This window comes from Pongo abelii, chromosome 2 (assembly GCF_028885655.2).
Source record: "Pongo abelii isolate AG06213 chromosome 2, NHGRI_mPonAbe1-v2.0_pri, whole genome shotgun sequence".
NCBI classification, from domain to species: Eukaryota; Metazoa; Chordata; class Mammalia; order Primates; family Hominidae; genus Pongo; species Pongo abelii.
In genome coordinates, this window is record NC_085928.1 from 13,019,419 (window position 1) to 13,033,898 (window position 14,480).

General features: G+C 44.2%; 1 protein-coding gene across 2 annotated transcripts in view; it reads left to right on the plus strand.

The window, feature by feature from the left end:
* Positions 1-14,480, plus strand: part of HEG1 (heart development protein with EGF like domains 1) — a 95,791-nt gene that overhangs the window by 44,836 nt on the left and 36,475 nt on the right. For both annotated transcript variants that reach the window (XM_054551355.2, XM_024244637.3), the window contains 6 exons: positions 681-797; positions 1,429-1,548; positions 5,540-5,643; positions 8,570-8,628; positions 8,873-9,033; positions 13,071-13,205. In XM_054551355.2, coding sequence (XP_054407330.2) covers positions 681-797; positions 1,429-1,548; positions 5,540-5,643; positions 8,570-8,628; positions 8,873-9,033; positions 13,071-13,205 — 696 coding nt within the window. The remainder of the gene's footprint in view (positions 1-680; positions 798-1,428; positions 1,549-5,539; positions 5,644-8,569; positions 8,629-8,872; positions 9,034-13,070; positions 13,206-14,480) is intronic.

Consider the following 14,480-nt stretch of genomic DNA (forward strand, 5'->3'; position numbering starts at 1 on the left):
ATTTGACTTTTACCTTCTTTTTTTCATTCCACCACTGATTTCCTTTTTGCAGACAATGCAGTTATGTTGTAGGCTTCAGCTTCTCTAAGTATGTCAGAAACCTGTATGAAGCATATTACATAGCTGCTCAACTCTGATCATTTTCTAAATATGGCACAATATGTGGAGGCTCAGTTACATTTGGAGATTTTGGGGTAAAGGATACTATGATTTTGATAAAGAAAGCCCAAGAGAAAGGGCAGGGCACGTGCGCACACACACAGACACACGCACACAGAGTAAATCTTCTGTCGGGGGGATGAGTTGATCAGAGATCCTTTTTCCCCCCTAAAGTGTGCTTTCAATTGGCATTGATTCAAGTAGAATTTTGTAAGTGTCACAAAGGCAAAATAATCATCAATCCTGAATGGAGTGACCTGTAAGCAGCATTTGATTACAATCAGTTCTTGCATTCAGGGATCCCATTGTCTAACACTTATATGTGGACACAAACTAGTACAAGGACCCAGTCCCACTGCACCTCTGGGAAACCCATTTTACTTTTGTAATGTGGCCTTTCAGGGCAAGTAAACAGAAATAAGCAAGAATCAGATATTAGCTGGGAGAATTAAATATTTACCTAAAGCTGTCTTTACATTTCCTGTGTGGTTAACTGCTTTACTCCTGGAATGTGTTTGTAGTCAATAGCTGTGCCATGAACCCTTGTCTTCACGATGGCGAATGCATCGCAGACAACACCAGCCATGGCTACTACTGCAGGTGCCCGCCTTCCTGGCAAGGGGATGATTGCAGTGTGGGTAAGAGAAAAAGTAATGCCCAGAGGTCTGCACTACAGTACCACATTGGGCTACCCAATAAACTCCTTTTTCCGCCAAAATGTGGACAAATACACTGTTTTAGTTAATACCCTGCTTACTTGAGAGTTAGCATGTTTGTAGGTTATGATCTGCAGGAGAATGTCAGGAACTGTAGTGTGGCATGGACTGTAGTGTGGCACTGACAGACTTCCTGATCTGTGTCTGTTCCCAACACTCCTGCCACACTGGACCCTATTCCTGCCCCTGGACTTTACTGTGCTGATGCCTCAGCCTGGAATCCCCCCACTGCCACCCTAATCTATTGATTAAAGTCCTTCCAGCTGTAGTCCGGATGTTATGTGAAACAGTCTTTAATTCTCCCCTCCATTAAAATTTGCTGTTTCCCCCGTATATGCAAATCTTGTCTTGTATTTACAGTTAGTTGTTTATATGGCCACCTCCACCCTCAATAGATGGCAAGCCCCTTGAGGGCAAGGGTGTTCTCATACTCATCCTTTGGGGTCTCACCACACCTAGCACCATTTGGCCCTTAGTAAGTACTTACTATACTGGGTTATGGTTTTGCTGTTTGCTACAGATTCAAGATGTTCTTTTTTTTTCTCCTCTACAGATGTGAATGAATGCCTGTCGAACCCCTGCCCATCCATTGCCACATGCAACAATACTCAGGGATCCTTTATCTGCAAATGCCCGGTTGGGTACCAGCTGGAAAAAGGGATATGCAACTTGGGTAAGAGACTTAGTCTGTTTCTGACTTTATTCTGTACCACAATATATTTTACAAGGTAACGTTTGTTATTTTTCTTCCCAATCAAAATCAGTATTTGTCCAAGGTATAAACTTAAGGAATATAGAAAAAAGTGGAAGCTATTGTCCATTATTCTAATACTTGGAGATACACACCCTACTTTGCATTATGTTTTTGATGTGCAGTATATTTTTACATAGTTGAAATCATAGGATACTTGTATAAACTTTATATCTTAAACATTTTCCTGTGTTGTTAAAAACATTGTACAAACATCTTAATGATGGCATATTATGCCATCATTTGTGTATAATATTATTTGCTTAACCACTCCACCCTGGAGCTAGGAAAAAAAAAGTCAAAAGGATTATTCTGACCACATAGTAAAAAAAAAAAAACAATTTAGATGGAGAAAAGAGAGAATAAAACTCTGATTGTCCTACCACATTCACACATTCTTTCAGTTTTTAAAAATGACCTTCATGCTGTTGCTCACAGGCAGATACATTTTGAGAAAGCTGCTGTCCTAACTGTATCACACAATTTGTCATATTTTGTTCGCTAATTTGATAGATTCATGATGAAGCTGTTTGATTTTGAAAATAATCTCCATTTTACAAGTTAAAAGGCAAACAAACAAACCAAACTAAAACCAAGGCCTTCACAAGGTGCTAAGTGGCCAAGCTTATGTAACGGGTTGGTGGGAAGCCTGGTTTCCAGCCCACAGCTCTTTCTATTACACGATAATATGTTAATTTTAGTAGCTTTCTTGCTTGAAGGGTGTGACCCTTGTTAGAATGCCAAGTTTAATACATAACTTGTTGAAGAGGTTAGAAATGAAAGATACAGAGTTTTTTGGTTTTTTTTTTTGAGACGGAGTCTCACTCTGTTGCCCAGGCTGTGGTGCAGTGGCACCATCTCGGCTCTCTGCGACCTCCACCCACCAGGTTCAAGCGATTTTCATGCCTCAGCCTCCAAGTAGCTGGGATTACAGGCATGCACCACCATGCCCGGCTGATTTTTGTATTTTTAGTATAGAAGGGGCTTCGCTATGTTGGCCATGCTCTCAAACTCCTGACCTCAAGTGATCTGCCTGCCTTGGCCTCCCAACGTGCTGGGATTACAGGTGTGAGCCACTGTGTCTGGCCAGATACAGAGTTTCTAAGCTAAGTAAGGAAGCTGGCAGATAAAATAACTCACCTTTCAATCGTCTTAAATTGCCCAGTGTGACACTTAACACACAAAAAGTGCTCAGTGTTTTTGAGAGAGCAAATGTCTGTATCCTTTGAAAGTGCTATTACCTGTGACCTGAAGGGAATTTTTAAGAAGTACCCTACCAAAATAATGGTAGAATTTTGAAAATTGTTTAAAATACAAAGATCAAGTCAAAACATTGTTTCAAAAAGAAGGATCTAGAAATAGAGACATCAGTCAAAATCAAGAATTTCTCTCATTCTGGCCTGGTGTGGTGGCTCATGCCTGTAATCCCAACACTTTGGGAGGCCAAGGCGGGCTGATCACTTGAGATCAGGAATTCAAGACCAGCCTGGTCCACATGGTCAAACCCTGACTCTACTAAAATTACCAAAGTTAGCCAGGCATGGTGGCACACACCTGTAGTCCCAGCTATTTGGGAGGCCAAGGCATGAGAATTGCTTGAACCCGGGAGGTGGAGGTTGTGGTGAGTTGAGATTTTACCGCTACACTCCAGCCCGGGCTGCACAGCGAGACTCTGTCTGAAGAAAAAAAAAGAATTTCTTTTATTCTAATAATTTACTTGCATTTTAGTAAACTATTTAGCCACACACTAAGATATAGCCAGAAGTTTTCAGTTTAAGAATAGAGAAGCTGGAAATAATTTTATTTTTAAGGATTGTGGGGAAAGTGTATTTGCCCAGGACTCAAATGATTTGCTTCCAGCTCCAGGGCCACCACCTATATAGCACATGGCTCCTGAGCCCTAATTTCTTCATCTGTAAAATCAGATTACCATCTGTCCTGCTTCGCGCTCAAGATTATTGTGAAGATCAAATAAAGTAATATATTTGAGCAAGCTTTGAAAATGGTAAAGAGCTGTCCAGATGGGAGGTATCATTTCACTTTAGTCTTCAAACTCTTGGACCAGAATTGAAAGCATTGAAAACAATAAACTGCGCTGAATACAAAGTAATAATTATGGCTCTTTCCCAAAAAAATCATTTAGATAACATAGGGAAATCAACATTTAAATTGGAAGTAAAAATTCTACTTAAAGCCAGGTGCTGTAACTGCAGGCGTAAAGGTGTAAGCGTCTTTAAAAAAAACAATAAAAAACCCTGCCTGGAGTGAGTGCAGGGTCTGGAATGAAACTGATATATCTTTATATTCACACCAAAAGCAGATGCCACATTTACTGTCCTGACTCAGAATAAATCTATGTACCTGACATTTGCGATGTGAATTTCTATACAGAGAGTCTGGGTATCAGCCTAGACACGTGAGATGAGAAAGTGAAGAAGCAGGACCATTGTTCTGGAAGCCTGTGTGCAGAGGGTTCCATAGGTAGCATGGCTCAGGAGGAGAGCAGCACTATCGCCTTCACAATCATCTTTCCCTTTTCAAGTCATTTAGCTTCATTGTTCATAAACATCAGAGGAACATGCAAATTAGAGCATGCTGAAATGCTTTCATTTGGCCAAGAATGTTTTCAGAGAGCTCCCTGCTGCTCAGAAAGAGTCCTAAGCAGCTGGCTTCACTGAACTGTAGAACAAGCAAAAAGATGTTAAGTAAGGATTAAGCGCTTAAGACAGTAAGTGTAAGATGTTAAATGTTTTCCCTGGCTCATTTGTGGGTCTTTTTCTCAATTCAGCATGCAAGCTTTCGGGGAAAGAGCAGCTTCATGGACTTCTGTGTCTTGAGTTATTTGTTTTCCATCCGGAGGGAAAGATAAGCATTTAATATAAAGGAAGATAAGAGCCAGCAATAAAACACACCATACTAAATTTTGGTTGCCTGCCCATTTGTAAGTCCCATTCCCCTCAGGCCCAATCAGCACAAATTGATGTTAACTGGAATTTTATTTTATGAGTGAAATGGGCCTTGAAAATGAGGCTGCTTTTTTTCATTTCCGAACCCAACAGTGTCTTGAATATGGGCTGTTTTCATTATGTGGCTTATAATCATGGAGTCGGCAGCCCCATGGAGTATAGCCCCACGACACATACTTGGCACCTTTCTTTGTCTCAGGCCCCTTGGGTGTCCTTAGGATATCAGATTCCTCAGGGCACAGAGGTTATAGGGGAAAGAAGAGCTTTGAAGATGGACATGCATACGCTCCAATGCCAATGGTGCCCTTGGGAGCCTGGGTGAGCTTTCTTAGGAAGTTGCCTGACCTTTGGAAGCCCCCTTTATCAATGATAAAATGGGAATTTCCTCTGACCAAGAGGAATGGGGTTTGGATGGGGGTGGCTCTAAGGACAAGAGGAAATTGAAGCACCCCCTTGAAGTGGAGGGCATGACTCAGTTGGAGACCTCGGAGGACAAGAGCTTTCCTCTGTCGAAAGCCCGATGAGGCCTGAGGAGCATTTTTAGTGTCTAACACATCTCCCTCCCTCCTCCTAGGATGACATTGTTTAGACCTGTTCATCTTCTTTGTAGCAGCTTTCTTGGGCATCTATTGTGCGGGAGGCCATCCTAGGGACATTGCTAGGGCTCCTTCTCTTAGCAGCCTTGCACATACAAAAAAGCCTCTTTGGAGTTTCTCTCTCTCAAAAGTTTGCTCAATCTAAGCCTTCAGCACAGTCAGGTAGATGCTCACTTTGCTAGAGAAAAATCTAGAAGAAGGAGAGGGAGTCTCCGCCCATAAGGAGAAAGAAATGCACAGAGATTGTCCTGTGAGGTGGAGTAAAGCTGGACACCCCAGAGATTTGCAAACACACAGCCTTGCATAGGTTCTTCTGTTGTATAATCTAACAAGTTACATTTTCATTTTCAGTTAGAACCTTCGTGACAGAGTTTAAATTAAAGAGAACTTTTCTTAATACAACTGTGGAAAAACATTCAGACCTACAAGAAGTTGAAAATGAGATCACCAAAACGGTAAGTGTCCTGAATGGCATCTTTCTACTTGTCTTTTGTTTCCTGGAACAGATTTTATTCCAGGAGGGGACTGCCTAGGGGTCAGCTGTGTCTCCTGGGCTCTTCACTTTTGTTATATTTGGAAGGGAAACTTCATGGTAAAATAAAAAGCCTTTCAGAAATGGAAGTGAGGTATTTGTGCCCAGTAGAAGAGTTTCTTCAAATGTGTCCTCATGCACAGTCTTTATCTGCACCTTTGTGTTTCTTTTCCATGTGCAAACTCATAGTCACAGACATGCCGATGACAGGCATCAGCAGGAGCTGTTGGTGAAGAGGAAAGACCCAGAAAAATCTTATGGTCCCATCTGCTGTTGACAGGCTGTGTGACTTTCTCCTTGTATTTTGGAGCTTAGGGAAATGATACTCTTTTTCCTCAAAGGAATGCCAAAGGTGCAGCAGTTAATCCTGATGTCCTAGGGTTTGAGAACTCACTGTATAGATGACCGAGGGGTCTTTGATTTTGCTTCTTTCCCTCTTTGCCTGCTTTTTATCAGAATTTTTTTTTTTTTTAAAGAAAAATGCCATCCTGGGCAGCATGGCAAGACCCTGTCTCTACAAAAAAGACAAAAATTAGCTAGGGTTGGTGGCGTGCACGTGTGGTCCCAGCTACTCAGGAGGCTGAGGTGGGAAGATCACATGAGCCCCGGAGGTTGAGGCTGTGGTGAGCCGTGATTGAACTACTGCACTCCAGCCTGGGTGGCAGAGTGAGACCCTGTCTCAGAAACAAAAGAAACCCCCCAAAACAGCAACAACTAAAAAGGAAAATGGAGAGGAAGAAAGAAGAGAGGAAAACGAAGCTCATATAATAAACTTTGCTTCTTTTCTGCTATCTGAGTCAGAGTTCTTAAACTCTAGGTTCAGAAAATTGAAATTTGCCATTAAAAAACTTTAGAGATGAATTGATTTCCAATCTCAATGTTACTTGTTCTTTGTGGATAAGAGTATATTAGCTAGGAATTATACATTTCTATAGGACTTTGGACTTTATTTGTGTAAAATACGGATCTAGTTCTATTTCTCTATCTCCTAAGCATTCACTTCATGATAGGGACGATGTCAGATGGCGCACTCCTGTAACAGGCATTGCCAGCACGTCTGCAGATAGAACCCCGGGAAGTCTGGAAGTGCATGACATTGCCTGAGTCCATGCAGAGCAGGTGCAAAGTTGGGGAACAGTCCACTAAACCACCGTCACTACTGATACCAATTTCAAGTTCAGGCATCTCCAAGGCCACCGTCAGTTTCAATAATTCACTAGAGGAGTCACAGAGCTTACTAAAAGTGATTATATGAACAGCTACAGTTTATTACAGTGAAAGTCAACAGGTTAAAATCAGCCAAGGAAAGAGATGCGCGGGGCAGACAGTCCGGGAGAGTTCCAAACGCAGAGCCTCCAGCTGTCCTCCCGCTGAGGAGTCATGTACAGTGTTAACTCCTCCTGGCAACAGTGTGTCCAGTATGCAGGGAGTACTGCCAACCACGGAAGCTCTCCAGAGCCTTGACTGGGGCTTTGTCATGTGGCTGACCTCAATCTCTAGCCCCTCTAGAGGTTGAGCTGATACCATGTTACCCAGCCCCACCATAAATCACATTGTTGGACTCTCTGGCATGGCCCAGCACCCCCAGGTAAACAAAGAAGTTTTTATTAGACAGCACATTCCAAGGGCTTAGAGATGGCCTCCCAGGATCCGAGAGCAAAGGCCTGACTTCCCTGGGGCCAGGGTTAAATTCTTTACTACACAGCAGAATTTTATGTCTACTAATCCTATACCTTGTCCCTTCGCCACAGCTGCCCCTTGGTCGTGCTGCAGGTGTATATCTCCTGCTAAGATAGTACAGGGATTTAGAGCCCTATGCAGAAGTGCAGTCCTTTGCATTACATGGTGCTCAGTGACTTATTTGACTTGCTATTTTTTGCCCAGATTCAATGTATAATTTACTGGTGATGTAACATACCTGCCCCCAAGAAAGAGTGAAGATTAATCCATCATTGGCTGAGGAAGCCACTCAAATGTTCTTTCCCGAGATGTTACTCTGTTTACCAAACCTGGAAAAACAGGTTAATAATAAAACAACAATAATAAATCATTGCTATTAGGCTATAAACTGATGTCATAAAAAGGGTTTGATAATGCCCATGTTTGCCTCCATCTTCTGCAGAGTAGCATGTATCTGATACACAGGCCTTGAGGATGGGTGGGTCTGCACTGGGCCCAGTACTGAGACCCTCCACTCCGGGTAGGGAGTCTCGATAGCTCCTATTGTGCAGGGTAGCAGGGAAGCAGGCCTGATATTTCATGCTGTAGAGGGATTTTCTGCCGTCTCCAAGGGCACAAGGCAAACATAGGGAGAGTAGCTCTTAATTTGCTCTCAACAAAAGGGCTCTTGACCCAGGTAATGTAATTTCTCACGGAGAGCCTTTTTGAAGAAGACCTGTCTTTGAGTTAGGTCAACTCATTGTAGATTATGAGGCGTCTATGTAGGGCCTGTCAGACCTAGGGTAGCTGAAAGGTGCCTTTCCAGCGCAGCTCGTTCAGTATGCAAAGTCCAAATAAACAGTTGCCTCTGAGTTGTTTGAAACCCTGGGCCTTAGAAGAGAGCTGCTTCTTTGAAGATGTTTTGCATCCAAGGGTGCTATTCTGAACATCATTTCCTGCCAAGATTTTCCCCACTGATTTACTCTCTGCCTCTTTCTCTTTGTACTCGTGGAACAACAGAAAGGCATTTAAGAGGGGAACAAAAAAAGGACACCACTTTTGTGCAAAGCCGCCTGCTGATAACTTGATGGCTGGAAAATGCCTGTTTTATCCTGAAAATAGGAAACTGGTTCTAGGTCCAAGGCTTTTGTCTAACTCACTGTTAACGACAGGCTTGTTCTTCCTTTCAGTTAAATATGTGTTTTTCAGCGTTACCTAGTTACATCCGATCTACAGTTCACGCCTCTAGGTAAGTAACAGAATTACATTTGCTTGTGAACTAGTCTGTAGAAAGGGGAGGCTGTTCTAACATGGGTGATAGCAACAAAACCGGGCTGTTTTCACCCAGCCATGGGGCAATCCAGGGCCAAAGTCACTGACCTTCATGCTCTCCCATTCCGTCACTGGAGAATGGCGATGACATTCATTTCCAAAAGCCTTGGGACCCACGTGTCATTTCAGGGCTGTTAAAAACCCACAAACTTTGCCTATAGGGAGTCCAACACGGTGGTGATCTCACTGCAAACAGCCTTTTCCCTGGCCTCCAATGTGACGCTATTTGACCTGGCTGATAGGATGCAGAAATGTGTCAACTCCTGCAAGTCCTCTGCCGAGGTCTGCCAGCTCTTGGGATCTCAGAGGCGGATCTTTAGAGGTAAGAGGGCGGCTCTCTGGGAGGACCCTACCCATATAGTTAGGCACAGACCTAAGATGGAAATACAAGGCATCCAGGGCTCAGGCCCGGGAAAGGCCCTCACAGAGCCTATTTTTGGCATGGGTGTTAAGTCAAAGACCTTTGTGCACATGCATCTTCTTTATGTGTGCATGCATGTACAAACATGCATACACACACCAGAGTCCTGTACACAAGCCTTGAAGACACCTGGTCCTTGCCATGCAGCTCCTTCTGTTTACTTTATCCAGTGTTGATGTGGGAGGGGGAGGGGCATAGGAGCTGATGTGACAAAGCAGAAATCACTGTTTTTCCATTGAAAAGTTCCTGCTGTCTTTGGGGAAACAATGTACATGCTTGTCAATGACCCAAAAAAACCTTCAACTGGCCAGAGGCAGTGGCTCACACCTGTAATCCCAGTACTATGGGAGGCTGAGGTGCCCTTAAGCCCAGGAGTTCGAGGCTGCAGTGAGCTATGATTGTACCACTGCACCCCAGCCTGGGCCACAGAGTGAGACCCTGCCTCAAAAAACAGAATAAACAACCACCACCAAAACCTTCATCATGATACATTATTAGGTTAAAAAAAACAAAAAAAAAAGCGTGCAGTATTACCCACATGTGTTTGTTTGTTTGTTTGTTTGTTTGCACATTATAAATGCACAGAAACAAAACCAGAAGAATGGAGGCCAGAATGCCCACAGTGGCGCCATAAAGAATTATTTTCCTTTTCTCATTCTTGCTTTGTCTGTTTTGTCAAAAGCTTCTATAGTGCCTCTGGTGTGAGGCAAATGAAGAAAGGCATTGGAGACAAGTTCAAAAGGGAAGTTTGGGTCTTGGAGGAGAAGTTTCACCTCCAGGACAGGAAAACTCAACTGGAATCTAAAGTACTTCTTTGCAAAGGGGGCTTGTCCCTGTTGCCACTTGCTACATGATCAAAGTTAGCTCATTTTACTATACAAGTAGGGCTGGCAAAGGATGGAGAATCTAGTCTAAACCGCCCATCTGGCATCCAGATGCTTGACATGAGTAGAAGATATCAGGTTGTAACAGCCTGCTGGTAGATCCATGACATTGACATTCCCAGTGGGCCTGGGTTCTGTAACTGCCGGTCAAGAGAGCTTTCTGGAGTGGGCCTGTATATTACAGAGCTTGGGAGCCAGATTGTTAGCCCTTCATTCTGGGATAAGAGCTGGAGCTTGGCCCATTTAAGGCTAGTTATTAATTTGAGAAAAAAAAAAAGCTAAACTTTCTGAAGTTGAAGTTACTATTGATGGGGGAGTGAGGTAGAAAGGTCATGCCCCATTATATCATGCTCGAAACTTTGAGACTCTGTGGTTTTACTTTTTTGTTTCTCTTGACAAGGATTCAAGGGTACCAAGTCGTCCTCCCCAGTGAGGTAGGAAAGTCAGCTTTCAGTTCACTAAATATTTGTGGAGTACATTCTATGTGATCAACATCGTACCAGGTTACTTTTTGTGCCCCATAAATGCATTCAAATCAAGTGCCTTGCAAATCAAGTGCCAGCCATTTGGATTTGAAGGAGCCTGCTCATGGCAGCCCTACCCACCCTCTGACTCCCATTCTTCCGACTGCTTGTATATGGTTTATGGGAAAGTACCTCTCACCCTTGCTGCCTTGCTGAAGTTCCTATTTACTTCTCCTCTCAGAGCCCGTGAGAACAAAGACAGCTATGCATATCGGCTGAAAAAAAACAGGCTTGTTTCCCTGTTCTTCCTCCCAGATCTTCTCCAGGTTTTGCCAAGACCAGCCTGGTCTCATGCTAACCTTTCTGAGTGCTAGAGAGGTGGCCTTGACAGCTTCTGACATCTGGGTGTTTACAGTATAAGGGCAGTGCTGGGCTACTCTGGACACTGCCATTGGAAAGGAGGGTTTTCTGTCTTCACTTCATAAAACATCCACTTCCTTGCCTTTCAAAGAACTGCAGCTCTTGTCGTCTCCAGAGGTTTAGTCTTTGGAAATCCCCCATGGAATGTCTCAGCTTTAGATTTACTTAGAGTCTCATTGTCTGTTTTGGCGGATGTTTTGCCCAGGAAAGACCATGGGAATTGTGAATGTAGCAAAATCACATTGCCAGGCTTTATATGAAAATGGGATTCTACGTGGTCCTATTGGATGGATTTATGGTAGAATATTCTTTGAGAATTTGTAGGGTAGCAACTCCTCCACTGCAGAGGCGGGGCCTGTGTCCCATGCTTTTGCATGGATCTGCTTCTGTGCAGGGCACAGTTGCTCCAGCAGAGTGATTTGCCAGCAGGCTGGATTAATGCGCAGGGTGGAAGGAAAACGTGACATTGGCTTCCAGAAAATATCTAATCAGGCCAGGCGACTCTGGCTGGCTGCTGGACAAGGCAAGTGTCAGCCTGGACAGGTTTCTGCCCTGGAGGAATTTCTTTATATTAAGGCTTGAGGACTGGCAAAGCCTTCAAAGAGTTGAGATGAGGGATTGTGGAAGTTCATTACCTCCCTGGTGCCAGCTTTGCAGTATTTGCCTGGTGAGATTTTCCATTTTTAATTTTTCTCCCTTAAATACAAACTTTTTACAATAAACAAAGGAAATTCTATCACACACACAAATGTGGTTCTGATTGAGCACGCCAGCTTCCACTGATAAAGGCAGGAAATTCAGCTTTGAGAACTAGAGTTGTGTCCTAAGCTTACCTCATGTGACCAGGCTGTCTACCGGCCCTGAGCTCTCAGGACTCACAAAAGGGGGCAGATATCAGGAACCCCATGTGGGGTGGCAGCTCATGTCACCAAAACCTGCCTGGGTAGGGGCAGTTTTGCAGCATTAAAAGGGGTACCTGGCTTCTGAATAGGTTGGCTTCCTCCTTTAGGTGGGAAATGGGAGACCATGCGTGGAAAATTGGCAGCCACTCCTCCCTGCACAACAGATGCATGGCCCTTCCCCTTGCATCTTTCTTCCCATTCTGAACTTGAGCTTGCCTCCCAATAACAATAGCAAATATCTAGCTTGCCTTGCCCTGCACATGGGTGTAAATAAGGTACTATCCACTATCCAGTTGGTTTCCTATTTTTGTTCTATTCTCTGTGTACCCCATATACACAGGAGGCCTATGCACCCTCATCGTGTCTGCTGTACACAACTTCACAGAGGGCCATATGCCCCACAGGAAATGCTTTCTGATAATAATGAAATGATCCTTTGTCATCCATGAGATGAATAAGGCCCTAAAGTGAACGAGGTAGCAAGCCTGAAAGATGGGCTCCTTCTCTGCCTGCCTCTGTTTCTCTCTGCCTGGTCAGTGACAGGCTGCCATATGTACCAACCAGTCCCTGTGTGAGGCACTGAAGACCCAGAGATGAAGAAGCCTCAAGAACCCATCAGTGGAGTGGGGGAGACTGCCTGATAAACAGAATTACACTACAGCCCGGGGCAAGTAGATTGTCTTTCAGATCTCTCCTCATCACCAGTCTCTTGTAGGCAGCACGCTGTCAGGACAGCAAGCCACCCTGCCACAGGGAGTGGTGCTAGGTCCCTTTTTAGGCCATGCAGACACACAGAGCTGAGATGTACTTCCACTTGAGACAGGTCTGGCCTGCACTCCTGTTCTCAGTCCAAGTCTCAGCTTCCTAAGAACGCGGCCGTGTTTTCTGGTTGTGCTGATCCTTCCCCCGCAGTCCTTTGGAAGACACAGGGCCATTAAGGGCTGTATTTGCAGTGAGCACCAGAGGAGGGAACAGGGCCCTGTTTATTCCAATTTGGTTTCTCAGTTGGTCCGTGGCACGCTGTGAGGGTGTTTTCAACGGGGAATGCTGGTGCACAGCCTGCGGCTGATCAGAGAAGGAGTGGCAGAAGGCAGTGCAGATGGACTCCTGAGAGGAGTGTTGCTCTGTGGAGACTTTTCGGAAAACTGTTCTCAGTCTCTTGAAATAGAAAGTTCATGCAGATGCATGAGCTTTGAAGTGGAGGAGGTTTTAAGGTTTGAAGTGGAGGAGGTTTTGTTTTGTTTCACTGTCTTGTTTTTCCGTTCCAGCGGGCAGCCTGTGCAAGCGGAAGAGTCCCGAATGTGACAAAGACACCTCCATCTGCACGGACCTGGACGGCGTTGCCCTGTGCCAGTGCAAGTCGGGATACTTTCAGTTCAACAAGATGGACCACTCCTGCCGAGGTAGCCACAGCTTCGCCTGGGGTTCTGTGTCCAGTCCTGGGACTCTGCCTGGTGCTCTGTTTCTCTCTCTTGCTCTCTCTCTCTCTCTCTGCTTAGGCGTGACCATTCTAAACTGAGGGTAACTGGTTCTTGTTATTTTGCTCGTGGCAGGATTGAATACATTATCTCCTTGGAATAATAGCATTATCTTTGACTGGTGCATGCTGGTCTGGCCAGTTAAATTCAAAGGAAGAGAGAATGGAATGCCTGTGGTAGCAGTGCCTTTTCTTTTTTTTCCATTTAAAGGAAGTTAGAAAAATTATTGTTTTAATTCCCAAAGCTTTATCTATTGTCTGCTAATCTTTTGAAGTGGAAGTACAAGCATGGAGTCAGGCTTATATCTTTCAGAGGCAGCAGACGCCAGAGTCAGAGCCCGACTCTGCCTCACTGATCATGTATCACCTTGGGCAAGTCACTTTGTTTCTCTGAGCCTTGGTTTCCTCTTCTGAGAAATGGGTATGGTGATCCTCTATTGGATATTTATTCTAAGAGTTAAGGAAGGCAGTGGATATAGAGGCCCTTTGTAAGCCGTCAGCATCTGCTCTTGTATTTGGTCCAGGTTGTTGTTGAATTAATGAGTTCTGGTTTTAAAGGTCTCATGAAGTGTTTGAGAGCAGAAATCTAATTCTACTAACCTTTAAGGTGAGGCTTAAATTCATTTAGTTTGAGGGAAAAACTGCTCAAAGAATGTAGTCCAAGAATACTGCTTTAAAATAAAATTAATTCAGGTCCAAGAGCACCACGCACCCTGACTTATAAAAGGCTGCTGCAACTTGCAATCACTAGAAAAACTAATGATATAAAGGCCATCATGGATGGCCAGTTTTCGTACTCAGTCAACACCTTGCTGGTGACAGATGTCAATGGATGTTACTGGAATCTGAATAAAAATCACATACTGGGGTGAGGTGACATGCCACTTTTCTGTATCAGGACTTCCCATGAGAGGACTTGTTCATCACAGATAAAAATATATTTCAGGGCAGCACTCTTATCCTGAGCTTCAGACCCTCTGACTTTGTTAGGTTTGGATACAAAGTTCTTCTCAAGTGTGCATCCTCAGCTCTCCAGGTGGGACCTGTGATGGGTTTTGAAGGGGAGGGCCAACTCTCTGTGTTGGGCCTAGGTCCTGATGTGTGACTAGCACACAGCATGTCTCAGTGCCATGCCAGACTGCCACATTGCTACAAAGAGATGATGCTTCCTCATGCCATCTTATCTGCTTTAATGCAAAGT